This window comes from Cherax quadricarinatus, chromosome 15 (assembly GCF_038502225.1).
Source record: "Cherax quadricarinatus isolate ZL_2023a chromosome 15, ASM3850222v1, whole genome shotgun sequence".
In the NCBI taxonomy this organism is placed as follows: domain Eukaryota; kingdom Metazoa; phylum Arthropoda; class Malacostraca; order Decapoda; family Parastacidae; genus Cherax; species Cherax quadricarinatus.
In genome coordinates this window covers 4,799,562-4,815,076 of record NC_091306.1, presented here as the reverse complement: position 1 = coordinate 4,815,076, position 15,515 = coordinate 4,799,562, and the positions used below count along the sequence as shown (strand labels likewise).

Here is a 15,515-nt window from a genome sequence, read left to right as displayed (position 1 = left end):
GATTTTTACCAGTTTGACCGTAATAAACTTTATCGCAAATTTTACAAGGAATCTTAAAGACACATCCATCAGCATTTTGGGGGGAATTCTTTATCAAAAGTTTTTTTACTGTATCAAGATTTTTGAATACAACTTTAATATTAAAAGTCTTAAGAAGAGAAGGCATATCAACCAAGTTTTCATGGTAAGGGAGAACCAACATATTTTTAGTTGAATAAGGCTGGTTGTCCCTTTTTGGATTGTAAAAAGTATTTCTAGCAACTTTAAAAGATTTATCAATTACATTTCTTGGGTATTTTAAATCACTACCTATTTCATAAATTTTGGATATTTCCTCATCTATGAACTCAGGACTACAGATTCGTAAAGCTCTCAAAAACATTGATGAGAAAACAGACAGTTTGACTCTATCTTGATGCGAGGAATAATAGTGGACATAGGAACAGTTATTTGTAGGTTTTCTGTAAATTTTAAATTTGAATTCATTATTACCCTTAATAATTAAAATATCTAGAAAAGGCAATGAGTTATTTTCTTCAAACTCAACAGTAAAGTTTATGGAATGGGCTAAGTTATTTAATTTTTCAAGGAAATGGTGTATATCTACATTTTTGGGCATAAGACACAAAATATCATCAACATATCTGAACCATTTAGCTCTATTAGGGAGGATTGTGTTAAGCAACCTTGTTTCAAAAAATTCCATGTATAGGTTACTAAGAACAGGTGAAAGAGGATTTCCCATTGCCATACCAAACTTCTGAGTGTAAAACTTATCATTAAATACAAATTTTGCATCAACAATGCAAAGTTTAATAAGTTTAATGATAGTAGGAACTGGCAATGGTAAATCATAGTTAACGAGTTCTTCAGATAAGAAACTTAATAAATCATCAACAGGAACTTTCGTAAACAAGGAAGTAACATCAAAACTAACCACGTTAAAATCATTTAAGTCAGTCAAGGAGCTTAATTTATCAACCATTGCCATACCAACCAGAAGTTTGGCATGGCAATGGGAAATCCTCTTTCACCTGTTCTTAGTAACCTATACATGGAATTTTTTGAAACAAGGTTGCTTAACACAATCCTCCCTAATAGCGCCAAATGGTTCAGATATGTTGATGATATTTCGTGTCTTATGCCCATAAATGTAGATATACACCATTTCCTTGGAAAATTAAATAACTTAGCCCATTCTATAAACTTTACTGTTGAGTTTGAAGAAAATAACTCATTGCCTTTTCTAGATGTTTTAATTATTAAGGGTAATAATGAATTCAAATTTAAAATTTACAGAAAACCTACAAATAACTGTTCCTATGTCCACTCTTATTCCTCGCATCTAGATAGAGTCAAACTGTCTGTTTTGTCATCAATGTTTTTGACAGCTTCACGAATTTGTAGTCCTGAGTTCATAGATGAGGAAATATCCAACATTTATGAAATCGGTAATGATTTAAAATACCCAAGAAATGTAATTGATAAATCTTTTAAAGTTGCTAGAAATACTTTTTACAATCCAAAAAGGGACAACCAGCCTTATTCAACTAAAAATATGTTGGTTCTCCCTTACCATGAAAACTTGGTTGATATGCCTTCTCTTCTTAAGACTTTTAATATTAAAGTTGTATTCAAAAATCTTGATACAGTAAAAAAACTTTTGATAAAGAATTCCCCCCAAAATGCTGATGGATGTGTCTATAAGATTCCTTGTAAAATTTGCGATAAAGTTTATTACGGTCAAACTGGTAAAAATCTCGAACTAAGATTAAAACAACATAAATATAGCATTAGAACTGGACAAGATTCCAATGCTCTATTTGTTCATGTAAGAGATTTTAGCCATCCAATTGATTTTCAAAAAGTTGAGAAAGTAGTATTAAGCAAGTCCATGGTCGACAGGAATATAATTGAATCTTGTTTCATAAAAAGCAGTTTTGACAATAATATGAATATTTCCTTTGGTTTATATAAATTAGATCCATTTATAATTAATAGAATTTGGGAAGAATTTAATAATACACTGGACAAATAATAATTTTTAAATTTTCTTGGGTAGAATAGTTTGTTGGTGAGTTGTGCAAAGGACCTGTCCAGTTGGGCCGGCGCGCGTCAGGTGTTTAACCGTTGTGGGATCTGATAGTGAGGTGTTGGCCAGACCCCTTATATAGCTTCCTTGGATGCTTTACTTTCATAGTTCCTTGATAATGTGAGTAGTCACGAAAGCGCTTGGAATTTCTCTATTCTCTCAGAGTTGTTTTGCATGTATATATATATATATATATATATATATATATATATATATATATCTCTGTTTACATATATATATATATATATATATATTAATATATATATATATATATATATATATATATATAGATATATATATATATATATATATATCTAGATATATATATATATATATATATGCAATAAGATCACAGTAAACAGGTGATTTCAGAATATGCAAAACAACCACTCTGAAAGAATAGAGAAATTCCAAGCGCTTTCGTGACTACTCACATTATCAAGGAACTATGATAATGTGAGTAGTCACGAAAGCGCTTGGAATTTCTCTATTCTGAGTGGTTTTTTGCATATATATATATATATATATATATATATATATATATATATATATATATATATATATATATATATATATATATATATATATATATATATATATATATATATATATATATGTCGTGCCGAATATGTAAAACTGGTCAGTTAGCAAGAACTCATTTAAAATTAAGTCCTTTCTAAAATTTTACCCTTATACGTTTAAAGATATATTTTTTTCATTAATGATGATGTAAATTTTTTTAATTTTGCACCAAAATGAACTTAGAAAACTTACCTAACCTTATTATAACAAGCGCAATTTATTTTAGCCTAACCCAACTAAATATATTTTAGGTTTGTTTACAATAATTTAATACTAAACAAACACAGTGAAATATATTTTTTTCGATAGGTTCAGAATGATTTTGGCGAAATTATTGCATACACAAATTTTCACTTGTCCTATATGGCAAGTTGAGCGTTGCGGTTACCCGAAAAAGAAAAACTTTCACCATCATTCACTCCATCACTGTCTTGCCAGAAGGGTGCTTTACACTACAGTTTTTAAACTGCAACATTAACACCCCTCCTTCAGAGTGCAGGCACTGTACTTCCCATCTCCAGGACTCAAGTCCGGCCTGCCGGTTTCCCTGAATCCCTTCATAAATGTTACTTTCCTCACACTCCAACAGCACGTCAAGTATTAAAAGCCATTTGTCTCCATTCACTCCTATCAAGCACGCTCACGCATGCCCGCTGGAAGTCCAAGCCCCTCGCACACAAAACCTCCTTTATCCCCTCCCTCCATCCTTTCCTAGGCCGACCCCTACCCCGCCTTCCTTCCACTACAAACTGATACACTCTTGAAGTCATTCTGTTTCGCTCCATTCTCTCCACATGTCCGAACCACCTCAACAACCCTTCCTCAGCCCTCTGGACAACAGTTTTGGCAATCCCGCACCTCCTCCTAACTTCCAAACTACGAATTCTCTGCATTATATTCACACCACACATTGCCCTCAGACATGACATCTCCACTGCCTCCAGCCTTCTCCTCGCTGCAACATTCATCACCCATGCTTCACACCCATATAAGAGTGTTGGTAAAGCTATACTCTCATACATTCCCCTCTTTGCCTCCAAGGACAAAGTTCTTTGTCTCCACAGACTCTTAAGTGCACCACTCACCCTTTTCCCCTCATCAATTCTATGATTCACCTCATCTTTCACAGACCCATCCGCTGACACCTCCACTCCCAAATATCTGAATACATTCACCTCCTCCATACTCTCTCCCTCCAATCTGCAACTTCTCTTCAGAATCTCCTAAGAGCACAGTGTCATCAGCAAAGAGCAACTGTGACAACTCCCACTTTATGTGTTATTCTTTATCTTTTAACTCCACGCATCTTGCCAAGACCCTCGCATTTACTTCTCTTACAACCCCATCTATGAATATATTAAACAACCACGGTGACATCACACATCCTTGTCTAAGGCCTACTTTTACTGGGAATAATCTCCCTCTTTCCTACATACTCTAACTAGAGCCTATATATTTATTATCACACTGGCCGATTCCCACCAAGGCAGGGTGGCCCGAAAAAGAAAAACTTTCACCATCATTCACTCCATCACTGTCTTGCCAGAAGGGTGCTTTACACTACAGTTTTTAAACTGCAACATTAACACCCCTCCTTCAGAGTGCAGGCACTGTACTTCCCATCTCCAGGACTCAAGTCCGGCCTGCCGGTTTCCCTGAATCCCTTCATAAATGTTACTTTGCTCACACTCCAACAGCACGTCAAGTATTAAAAACCATTTGTCTCCATTCACTCCTATCAAACACGCTCACGCATGCCTGCTGGAAGTCCAAGCCCCTCGCACACAAAACCTCCTTTACCCCCTCCCTCCAACCCTTCCTAGGCCGACCCCTACCCCGCCTTCCTTCCACTACAGACTGATACACTCTTGAAGTCATTCTGTTTCGCTCCATTCTCTCTACATGTCCGAACCACCTCAACAACCCTTCCTCAGCCCTCTGGACAACAGCCTATATATATATATATATATATATATATATATATATATATAGGTAGTAGGTTGGTAGACAGCAACCACCCAGGGAAGTACTACCGTCCTGCCAGATGACTGTGAAACAAAAACCTGTAACTGTTTTGCATGATGGTAGGATTGCTGGTTTCTTTTTCTGTCTCATAAACACGCTAAGATAACAGGGATATCTTGCTACTCCTACTTACACTTTGGTCACACTTCACAGACACGCACATGCATATATATATATACATACATCTAGGTTTTTCTCCTTTTTCTAAATAGCTCTTGTTCTTTTTTATTTCTTCTATTGTCCATGGGGAAGTGGAAAAGAATCTTTCCTCCGTAAGCCATGCGTGTCGTATGAGGCGACTAAAATGCCGGGAGCAATGGGCTAGTAACCCCTTCTCCTGTATACAATTACTAAAAAAGAGAAGAAGAAAAACTTTATAAAACTGGGTTGCTTAAATGTGCGTGGATGTAGTGCGGATGACAAGAAACAGATGATTGCTGATGTTATGAATGAAAAGAAGTTGGATGTCCTGGCCCTAAGCGAAACAAAGCTGAAGGGGGTAGGAGAGTTTCAGTGGGGGGAAATAAATGGGATTAAATCTGGAGTATCTGAGAGAGTTAGAGCAAAGGAAGGGGTAGCAGTAATGTTAAATGATCAGTTATGGAAGGAGAAAAGAGAATATGAATGTGTAAATTCAAGAATTATGTGGATTAAAGTAAAGGTTGGATGCGAGAAGTGGGTCATAATAAGCGTGTATGCACCTGGAGAAGAGAGGAATGCAGAGGAGAGAGAGAGATTTTGGGAGATGTTAAGTGAATGTATAGGAGCCTTTGAACCAAGTGAGAGAGTAATTGTGGTAGGGGACTTGAATGCTAAAGTAGGAGAAACTTTTAGAGAGGGTGTGGTAGGTAAGTTTGGGGTGCCAGGTGTAAATGATAATGGGAGCCCTTTGATTGAACTTTGTATAGAAAGGGGTTTAGTTATAGGTAATACATATTTTAAGAAAAAGAGGATAAATAAGTATACACGATATGATGTAGGGCGAAATGACAGTAGTTTGTTGGATTATGTATTGGTAGATAAAAGACTGTTGAGTAGACTTCAGGATGTACATGTTTATAGAGGGGCCACAGATATATCAGATCACTTTCTAGTTGTAGCTACACTGAGAGTAAAAGGTAGATGGGATACAAGGAGAATAGAAGCATCAGGGAAGAGAGAGGTGAAGGTTTATAAACTAAAAGAGGAGGCAGTTAGGGTAAGATATAAACAGCTATTGGAGGATAGATGGGCTAATGAGAGCATAGGCAATGGGGTCGAAGAGGTATGGGGTAGGTTTAAAAATGTAGTGTTGGAGTGTTCAGCAGAAGTTTGTGGTTACAGGAAAGTGGGTGCGGGAGGGAAGAGGAGCGATTGGTGGAATGATGATGTAAAGAGAGTAGTAAGGGAGAAAAAGTTAGCATATGAGAAGTTTTTACAAAGTAGAAGTGATGCAAGGAGGGAAGAGTATATGGAGAAAAAGAGAGAAGTTAAGAGAGTGGTGAAGCAATGTAAAAAGAGAGCAAATGAGAGAGGGGGTGAGATGTTATCAACAAATTTTGTTGAAAATAAGAAAAAGTTTTGGAGTGAGATTAACAAGTTAAGAAAGCCTAGAGAACAAATGGATTTGTCAGTTAAAAATAGGAGAGGAGAGTTATTAAATGGAGAGTTAGAGGTATTGGGAAGATGGAAGGAATATTTTGAGGAATTGTTAAATGTTGATGAAGATAGGGAAGCTGTGATTTCGTGTATAGGGCAAGGAGGAATAACATCTTGTAGGAGTGAGGAAGAGCCAGTTGTGAGTGTGGGGGAAGTTCGTGAGGCAGTAGGTAAAATGAAAGGGGGTAAGGCAGCCGGGATTGATGGGATAAAGATAGAAATGTTAAAAGCAGGTGGGGATATAGTTTTGGAGGGGTTGGTGCAATTATTTAATAAATGTATGGAAGAGGGTAAGGTACCTAGGGATTGGCAGAGAGCATGCATAGTTCCTTTGTATAAAGGCAAAGGGGATAAAAGAGAGTGCAAAAATTATAGGGGGATAAGTCTGTTGAGTGTACCTGGTAAAGTGTATGGTAGAGTTATAATTGAAAGAATTAAGAGTAAGACGGAGAATAGGATAGCAGATGAACAAGGAGGCTTTAGGAAAGGTAGGGGGTGTGTGGACCAGGTGTTTACAGTGAAACATATAAGTGAACAGTATTTAGATAAGGCTAAAGAGGTCTTTGTGGCATTTATGGATTTGGAAAAGGCGTATGACAGGGTGGATAGGGGGGCAATGTGGCAGATGTTGCAAGTGTATGGTGTAGGAGGTAGGTTACTGAAAGCAGTGAAGAGTTTTTACGAGGATAGTGAGGCTCAAGTTAGAGTATGTAGGAAAGAGGGAAATTTTTTCCCAGTAAAAGTAGGCCTTAGACAAGGATGTGTGATGTCACCGTGGTTGTTTAATATATTTATAGATGGGGTTGTAAGAGAAGTAAATGCGAGGGTCTTGGCAAGAGGCGTGGAGTTAAAAGATAAAGAATCACACACAAAGTGGGAGTTGTCACAGCTGCTCTTTGCTGATGACACTGTGCTCTTGGGAGATTCTGAAGAGAAGTTGCAGAGATTGGTGGATGAATTTGGTAGGGTGTGCAAAAGAAGAAAATTAAAGGTGAATACAGGAAAGAGTAAGGTTATGAGGATAACAAAAAGATTAGGTGATGAAAGATTGAATATCAGATTGGAGGGAGAGAGTATGGAGGAGGTGAACGTATTCAGATATTTGGGAGTGGACGTGTCAGCGGATGGGTCTATGAAAGATGAGGTGAATCATAGAATTGATGAGGGAAAAAGAGTGAGTGGTGCACTTAGGAGTCTGTGGAGACAAAGAACTTTGTCCTTGGAGGCAAAGAGGGGAATGTATGAGAGTATAGTTTTACCAACGCTCTTATATGGGTGTGAAGCGTGGGTGATGAATGTTGCAGCGAGGAGAAGGCTGGAGGCAGTGGAGATGTCATGTCTGAGGGCAATGTGTGGTGTGAATATAATGCAGAGAATTCGTAGTTTGGAAGTTAGGAGGAGGTGCGGGATTACCAAAACTGTTGTCCAGAGGGCTGAGGAAGGGTTGTTGAGGTGGTTCGGACATGTAGAGAGAATGGAGCAAAACAGAATGACTTCAAGAGTGTATCAGTCTGTAGTGGAAGGAAGGCGGGGTAGGGGTCGGCCTAGGAAGGGTTGGAGGGAGGGGGTAAAGGAGGTTTTGTGTGCGAGGGGCTTGGACTTCCAGCAGGCATGCGTGAGCGTGTTTGATAGGAGTGAATGGAGACAAATGGTTTTTAATACTTGACGTGCTGTTGGAGTGTGAGCAAAGTAACATTTATGAAGGGATTCAGGGAAACCGGCAGGCCGGACTTGAGTCCTGGAGATGGGAAGTACAGTGCCTGCACTCTGAAGGAGGGGTGTTAATGTTGCAGTTTAAAAACTGTAGTGTAAAGCACCCTTCTGGCAAGACAGTGATGGAGTGAATGATGGTGAAAGTTTTTCTTTTTCGGGCCACCCTGCCTTGGTGGGAATCGGCCGGTGTGATAATAAAAAATAAATATATATATATATATATATATATATATATATATATATATATATATATATATATATATATATATATATATATATATATATTTATGTCGTGCCGAATAGGCAGAACTTGCGATCTTGGCTTAAATAGCAACGCTCATCTTGCCCTATAGGAGAAGTGAAAATTTGTTTATGCAATAATTTCGCCAAAATCATTCTGAACCTAACGAAAAAAAAATATTTGATTGTGTTTGTTAAGTACTAAATTATTGTAAACGTATTTAAAATATATTTAGTTGGGTTAGGCTAAAATAAATTGCTCTTGTTATAATAAGGTTAGATAAGTTTTCTAAGATTCTTTTGGTGAAAATTAAAAATTTTTACATTAACATTAATGAAAAAAAATATATCTTTAATCGTTTAAGAGAAAATTTCAGAAAGGACTTAATTTTAAATGAGTTCTTGCTAACTGACCAGTTTTACATATATATATATATATATATATATATATATATATATATATATATATATATATATATATATATATATATATATATATATATATATATACACACACACACACACACACACACACACACACACACACACAATACAACAGCAGATGACTGAATTGTAAACTTAATTTTGGTTCTAGAATAAACTTACATGATAATTACAAGAGAATCACACACCAGAATCTTAAAAGATTAATACAAAAGTCAGCCCTGTATCCTCAGTAACTGATGTATCATACCTGAATTCCACCAAGTATACTGGCAGATGGACCAATAGTTTAGTTGAACGGCACCAGGCTTACATCTATGATATATACCAATTTAACTTATCCCCACATTACAGTTTGTGGTATGTCTATTTGTCACACTAATCTAAAAATATATTCCTCGCTGGAAGTACGCTGATACGTTATTCATGGCATTCATAAATGCAACAAAGAACAATTCACAACATATTTCCTGAAACAATACACAACACAGTTTCTGAACAACTGACAACACAGTTCCTGGAACAGTTCACAACTATGTCTCAAATTTTTGACGTTTAGGTCTATTCCGAGCTCGATAATAGTCCAGGAGGAACCGAAGCTTCAACCAACAAGGAAAGACCGTACAAACTCTCTTATAAACATTCTCACCTTACAGCCGAATTTTGCAAAATCGTCCTCGAAAGACCACTCGTTGTTGATGCCGAAGGAGAAGACAGTACAGTTGCCCGGTTTGATGTTGAACCTGTGGTCCAGACAGACAAACTTGATACCGTCAACGGGTGCCGGAGGCTTACCTCCAAACTGCTCCTGGGGAGAGATGAGGAGATGATCACTGTAACATGAAACCTCTTCCACCCACACGAAAGACATGAACAATGAAAGTCACAATGCCGTGGCCGGAACAATGCACGGGTAACCCCCAATACCGCGGCTGGAACAATGCACGGGTAACCCCCAATACCGTGGCTGGAACAATGCACGGGAAACCCACAATACCGTGGCTGAAACAGTTCACAAGTAACCCACAATTCGGAGGGGACACTCATGTAAATTTCTAGATCCTCCTTGAGCATTATTAAGCCGCTGCTTATATAGGAAGCGTTAAACCCGTAGAGTTCGTACAGCGCCTGGAGGGGGGAGGGGAATGGGAGGTAAGCAGGTTTGATCCAAGGATGTGGAAGGGTGGATCAAGAGCTCTTCACCGGATCCGCAACAGTAAACTTCCGTGGAGCAACACGCAGAAATTAGGCAGAAAGTATAGCATTTCACACTGGTATACCAAACTCTTATACCAAGTCATTATAGTATACCACGCTGGTATATCAAGCTATTATACCAAGCCATTATAGTATACCATGCTGGTATACCAACCTGGAGTTTACTTGGAGAGAGTTCCGGGGGTCAACGCCCCCGCGGCCCGGTCTGTGACCAGGCCTCCTGGTGGATCAGAGCCTGATCAACCAGGCTGTTACTGCTGGCTGCACGCAAACCAACGTACGAGCCACAGCCCGGCTGATCAGGAACCGATTTTAGGCGCTTGTCCAGTGCCAGCTTGAAGACTGCCAGGGGTCTGTTGGCAATCCCCCTTATGTATGCTGGGAGGCACTTGAACAGTCTCGGGCCCCTGACACTTATTGTATGGTCTCTTAACGTGCTAGTGACACCCCTGCTTTTCATTGGGGGGATGTTGCATCGTCTGCCAAGTCTTTTGCTTTCGTAGTGAGTGATTTTCGTGTGCAAGTTCGGTACTAGTCCCTCTAGGATTTTTCAGGTGTATATAATCATGTATCTCTCCCGCCTGCGTTCCAGGGAATACAGGTTCAGGAACCTCAAGCGTTCCCAGTAAGTGAGGTGTTTTATCTCCGTTATGCGCGCCTTGAAGGTTCTCTGTACATTTTCTAGGTCAGCAATTTCACCTGCCTTGAAAGGTGCTGTTAGTGTGCAGCAATATTCTAGCCTAGATAGAACAAGTGACCTGAAGAGTGTCATCATGGGCTTGGCATCCCTAGTTTTGAAGGTTCTCATTATCCATCCTGTCATTTTTCTAGCAGATGCGGTTGATACAATGTTATGGTCCTTGAAGGTGAAATCCTCCGACATGATCACTCCCAGGTCTTTGACGTTGGTGTTTCACTCTATTTTGTGGCCAGAATTTGTTTTGTACTCTGATGAAGATTTAATTTCCTCGTGTTTACCATATCTGAGTAATTGAAATTTCTCATCGTTGAACTTCATATTGTTTTCTGCAGCCCACTGAAAGATTTGGTTGATGTCCGCTTGGAGTCTTGCAGTGTCTGCAATGGAAGACACTGTCATGCAGATTCGGGTGTCATCTGCAAAGGAAGACACGGTGCTGTGGCTGACATCCTTGTCTATGTCACATATGAGGATGAGGAACAAGATGGGAGCGAGTACTGTGCCTTGTGGAACAGAGCTTTTTACCGTAGCTGCCTCGGACTTTACTCTGTTGACTACTACTCTCTGTGTTCTGTTAGTGAGGAAATTATAGACCCATCGACCGACTTTTCCTGTTGTTCCTTTAGCACGCATTTTGTGCGCTATTACGCCATGGTCACACTTGTCGAAGGCTTTTGCAAAGTCTGTATATATTATATCTGCATTCTTTTTGTCTTCTAGTGCATCTAGGACCTTGTCGTAGTGATCCAATAGTTGAGACAGACAGGAGCGACCTGTTCTAAACCCATGTTGCCCTGGGTTGTGTAACTGATGGGTTTCTAGATGGGTGGTGATCTTGCTTCTTAGGACCCTTTCAAAGTTTTTTATGATATGGGATGTTAGTGCTATCGGTCTGTAGCTCTTTGCTGTTGCTTTACTGCCCCCTTTGTGGAGTGGGGCTGTCTGTTGTTTTTGGTAACTGTGGGACGACCCCCATGTCCATGCTCCCTCTCCATAGGATGGTAAAGGCTCGTGATAGGGGCTTCTTGCAGTTCTTGATGAACACGGAGTTCCATGAGTCTGGCCCTGGGGCAGAGTGCATGGGCATGTCATTTATCGCCTGTTCGAAGTCATTTGGCGTCAGGATAACATCAGATAGGCTTGTGTTAACCAAATTCTGTGGCTCTCTCATGAAAAATTCATTTTGATCTTCGACTCTCAGTCTGGTTAGCGGCTTGCTAAAAACTGAGTCATATTGAGACTTGAGTAGCGCACTCATTTCCTTGCTGTCATCTGTGTAGGACCCATCTTGTTTAAGTAGGGGCCCAATACTGGACGTTGTTCTCGACTTTGATTTGGCATAGGAGAAGAAATACTTTGGGTTTCTTTCGATTTCATTTATGGCTTTTAGTTCTTCCCGCGATTCCTGACTCCTATAAGATTCCTTTAGCTTAAGTTTGATGTTTGCTATTTCTCTGACCAGTATAGTATACCACGCTGGTATACCAAGCTATTATACCAAGCCATTATAGTATATCACGCTGGTATACCAAGCTATTATACCAAGCCATTATAGTATACCACGCTGGTATACCAAGCTATTATACCAGCCATTATAGTATACCACGCTGGTATACCAAGCTATTATACCAAGCCATTATAGTATACCATGCTGGTATACCAAGCTATTATACCAAGCCATTTTTGTGTACCACGCTGGTATACCAAGCTAGCATAGATTCACATCATTACACAGCGTAGACTTCAATTCTTCATTACTATCAATACGTGAAGGAGACTTGGTATTCCGTTCATCATATAAGGACTTAGACTGGACACTATTCTGCTCTACTTAAGACTAGAAGAGCAAGAGGAGACTAGACTTAAAAGGCTTAGATTCTGCTCTTGACTCTCGCCCAGGCAGATTATAGCAGCTCTCCTTACTTACTCTGTCTCCCTACGATCCCCGTTGGGGAGGGGAACCTTTACCAGCGTCGTCTTTGCCTTGACTTACACGATGAGCTACGCAAATCGTGTCAAGATCAAATCAACAAATGGTACCGTTGATGGAAAAAGGAGAAGCAGCCCAGCCACCGTGGAGAGAAGACGTCGTCGTTCCTGCTCTTCAGCTGAGCAACTCTGAACACTGTTGCTCGAGATTTTTCTTGGGTTATCCTGAGTAGTTCTTCACCAGAGCTGAGAGGAAACTTGCTTGCAGTCACTTCGAGCCCCATCCCACCAAGAGGGTAAGGCGGTGACCTGCTTGCTTGTTCACCCCTCTCATCCCCATCCCCCCATCCTTCCCCATCCTCCCCTCACCCAAACATCAACACTGGCCCACACACTAACACACTACATACATTGCTATCCTTCTGACTTTCCTATCTTCTTCTTTTTCGGCAACTTCGCTTTGGCGAGTTAACACAAGGCATTTTGACCATCCGGTAGCCCGTGTGGTTTTTTAAAATCCGGCCGATCTTTGCCTTGGGCCCTTTCCCCTCACTACTCGAGGGTAGGCTATCTTTGGGGCTGACCTTCATAAGTCAGCTGAAATAGGATGTTAGATTAACATTAAGGAAAGATCCCTTTTTGTTAAGAAACTCCTCTGCCAGATGTTCCTTCCTAGACATCATGGCGAGGATACGTGTAAGATTACGTATTGATGGAAATCAAATGTTAATGAAAGAAATTCTAACATGTATTTGCTCGAACTCAACTGTTGCTCCAGTGGATGTTTTTCAAACCCACGCTGGAGCAGTACTTCTCCTCTCTTCGGAAAAAGAGTTACTTCAACTGCTGAAGCATGATGTGCTTGAAAAACTGAAGACTTCTGGTGTTACCCCAGTTGCACCTGAGAGCTATCAAGCTCAGAGGACTGTGTTTGTGGCCAGAATCAACAGTTTCATGAAACATAGCACAGTGAATGAAATTGTTGAGGACATTAATAAAGAGAATTCTGAATTTAGGGCTGTAGAAGCACATAAATTCTCTAATCCTAACAACAACAAGGTAACCTTAAAGTTAATACTTGAGACACCTGAGGAGGCCAAACTTGTGTGTCAAAATGGCTTCAAATGTTTTGGCACCAGATGTACATCTGACCAAATCTCTCTTGAACGATTTGTCAGTGTGACACAATGTTTTAAATGTTATGCCTTTGGTCATAACACCAACAAATGCAGTACTCAAGGGCAAATTTGTAGCATTTGCTCTGGCCAACATTCTTATCGAGATTGTAATAATAAAAATACACCCAAATGTGTCCTCTGCAACGGAAAACATCATGCTGTTTCTGCTATTTGTCCTGAAAGGAAAAAGGAAATGCAGAAAATTATTGAAGCCAAGAAACTGTCCACTTCAAAGAAGACCACTCCCCAGGCACCACCAACGATGTCCCAAACTTCCTTCCCAGCTCTGCCTGGATCAAGTGGGACTCCTCAGGTCTCTACCAATGGTTCCAATGTTTGGAATTCTACCCCTCTTGGAGCGCCCCAATCTAACCCTCACCTACAACATACACAAACGCAACAACAAGGTTCAGTCTCATCTATGTCTCAGGTATCCACAGCCGGGGATATGACGAGAGCACAACTAATGTATATGATGGCCAAAGACATAGCAGGTGGTGACATTCAACTCTGCTCTCAGGTTTTAAATGATCTGTTAATGGCTAATGGGATCACTCCCATCACTATCCCAGAAAATGTGAAGGCTATTATGACCCAGCCTTCTCATAACAAGAAGTAGGTACCCTACTCTACATCTAAAAATAAGCCTAAGTCATCCCTGGCTCAGGGATCGCCCACCTCGCATACCCAGGTTGTCAACTCCCCTCAACCCGATAAGTCAACACCTGAACATAACAATGCCCCAGAAATTGGTGCCTACTTTCCTGCTATTGAAGCTGATCCTGTTGAACAGGAGCTTTCCCAGGATAACTCACCTGGCCTACCTAATTTTTCCTCGGAGCCTCCTCAGTCTCCCATTAACTCTCACGAGCCTCTGCTTCCTGTAACTGGGAATATCATACCTCAGTTTTCTGATGATGACTCTAACGATTCTAACGAGTCTGTTAATATTACCACCTCTAGTGAAGAGTATGGCATTTTTAATACACAAGCACCTACGCAAAAGTTCCCTCCTCCCCTTGACGAGTCCAGCAGGGATAGTGTGGATACAACACGTGACATTACTTGCAGGCGTTCAGACCGCAGTACATGAGCGAAGTGCAAGAAATAATGGGGATTACAATTTTCCAACTTAATGTTCAACATTTCTTTAATAACCGTTACCTTCTTGAGGTTGAACTACATAATTACAATCCCGATGTTATACTTTTGAACGAGACAGCTGCAAGAGTTGATCAACATATTAAATTACGTGGTTACTCTACTGTGGAGAAATCGAGTGGACCATTTAGTGGTGTAGCCATCTTAGTTAAATTAGGCTATACATTTAAAAATATTCATGTTGATGAAGATAACATTCTTGCAATAGAAATGACAACGTCTCATGGACAACTAGTGATAGCAACTGGATATTTTCCCCCGAGACAACAATATATAGAGTCAATTCCTCTACATAGGATATTAAGCAGAAATATTCCAACAATTCTAGCGGGAGATTTTAATGCTCATCACCCTGCCCTCTTCAACTGTGGAGCTGGTGTTCCACTGGGTGACTTAAAAGGAAAACAACTCTTTAATATCATGACAGCTAGAAACTTGTCATTTCAAGGCCCATTCTTTAAATCGTACATTGGACCTCATCCAGGGACACCAGATATAGTACTGACAAACAGAGACTGTGACATCTTCCACTGTCGTATATCTCCTGGTGGAAACGTAGGATCTGACCATATCCCTGTTATAATACAACTACAAA

General features: G+C 39.9%; 1 protein-coding gene across 2 annotated transcripts in view; it reads right to left on the bottom strand.

Moving 5' to 3' along the window:
• LOC128692024 (uncharacterized) overlaps positions 1-15,515 on the bottom strand; it is a 93,605-nt gene that overhangs the window by 13,910 nt on the left and 64,180 nt on the right. For both annotated transcript variants that reach the window (XM_070085092.1, XM_070085093.1), the window contains exon 5: positions 9,384-9,542. In XM_070085092.1, coding sequence (XP_069941193.1) covers positions 9,384-9,542 — 159 coding nt within the window. The remainder of the gene's footprint in view (positions 1-9,383; positions 9,543-15,515) is intronic.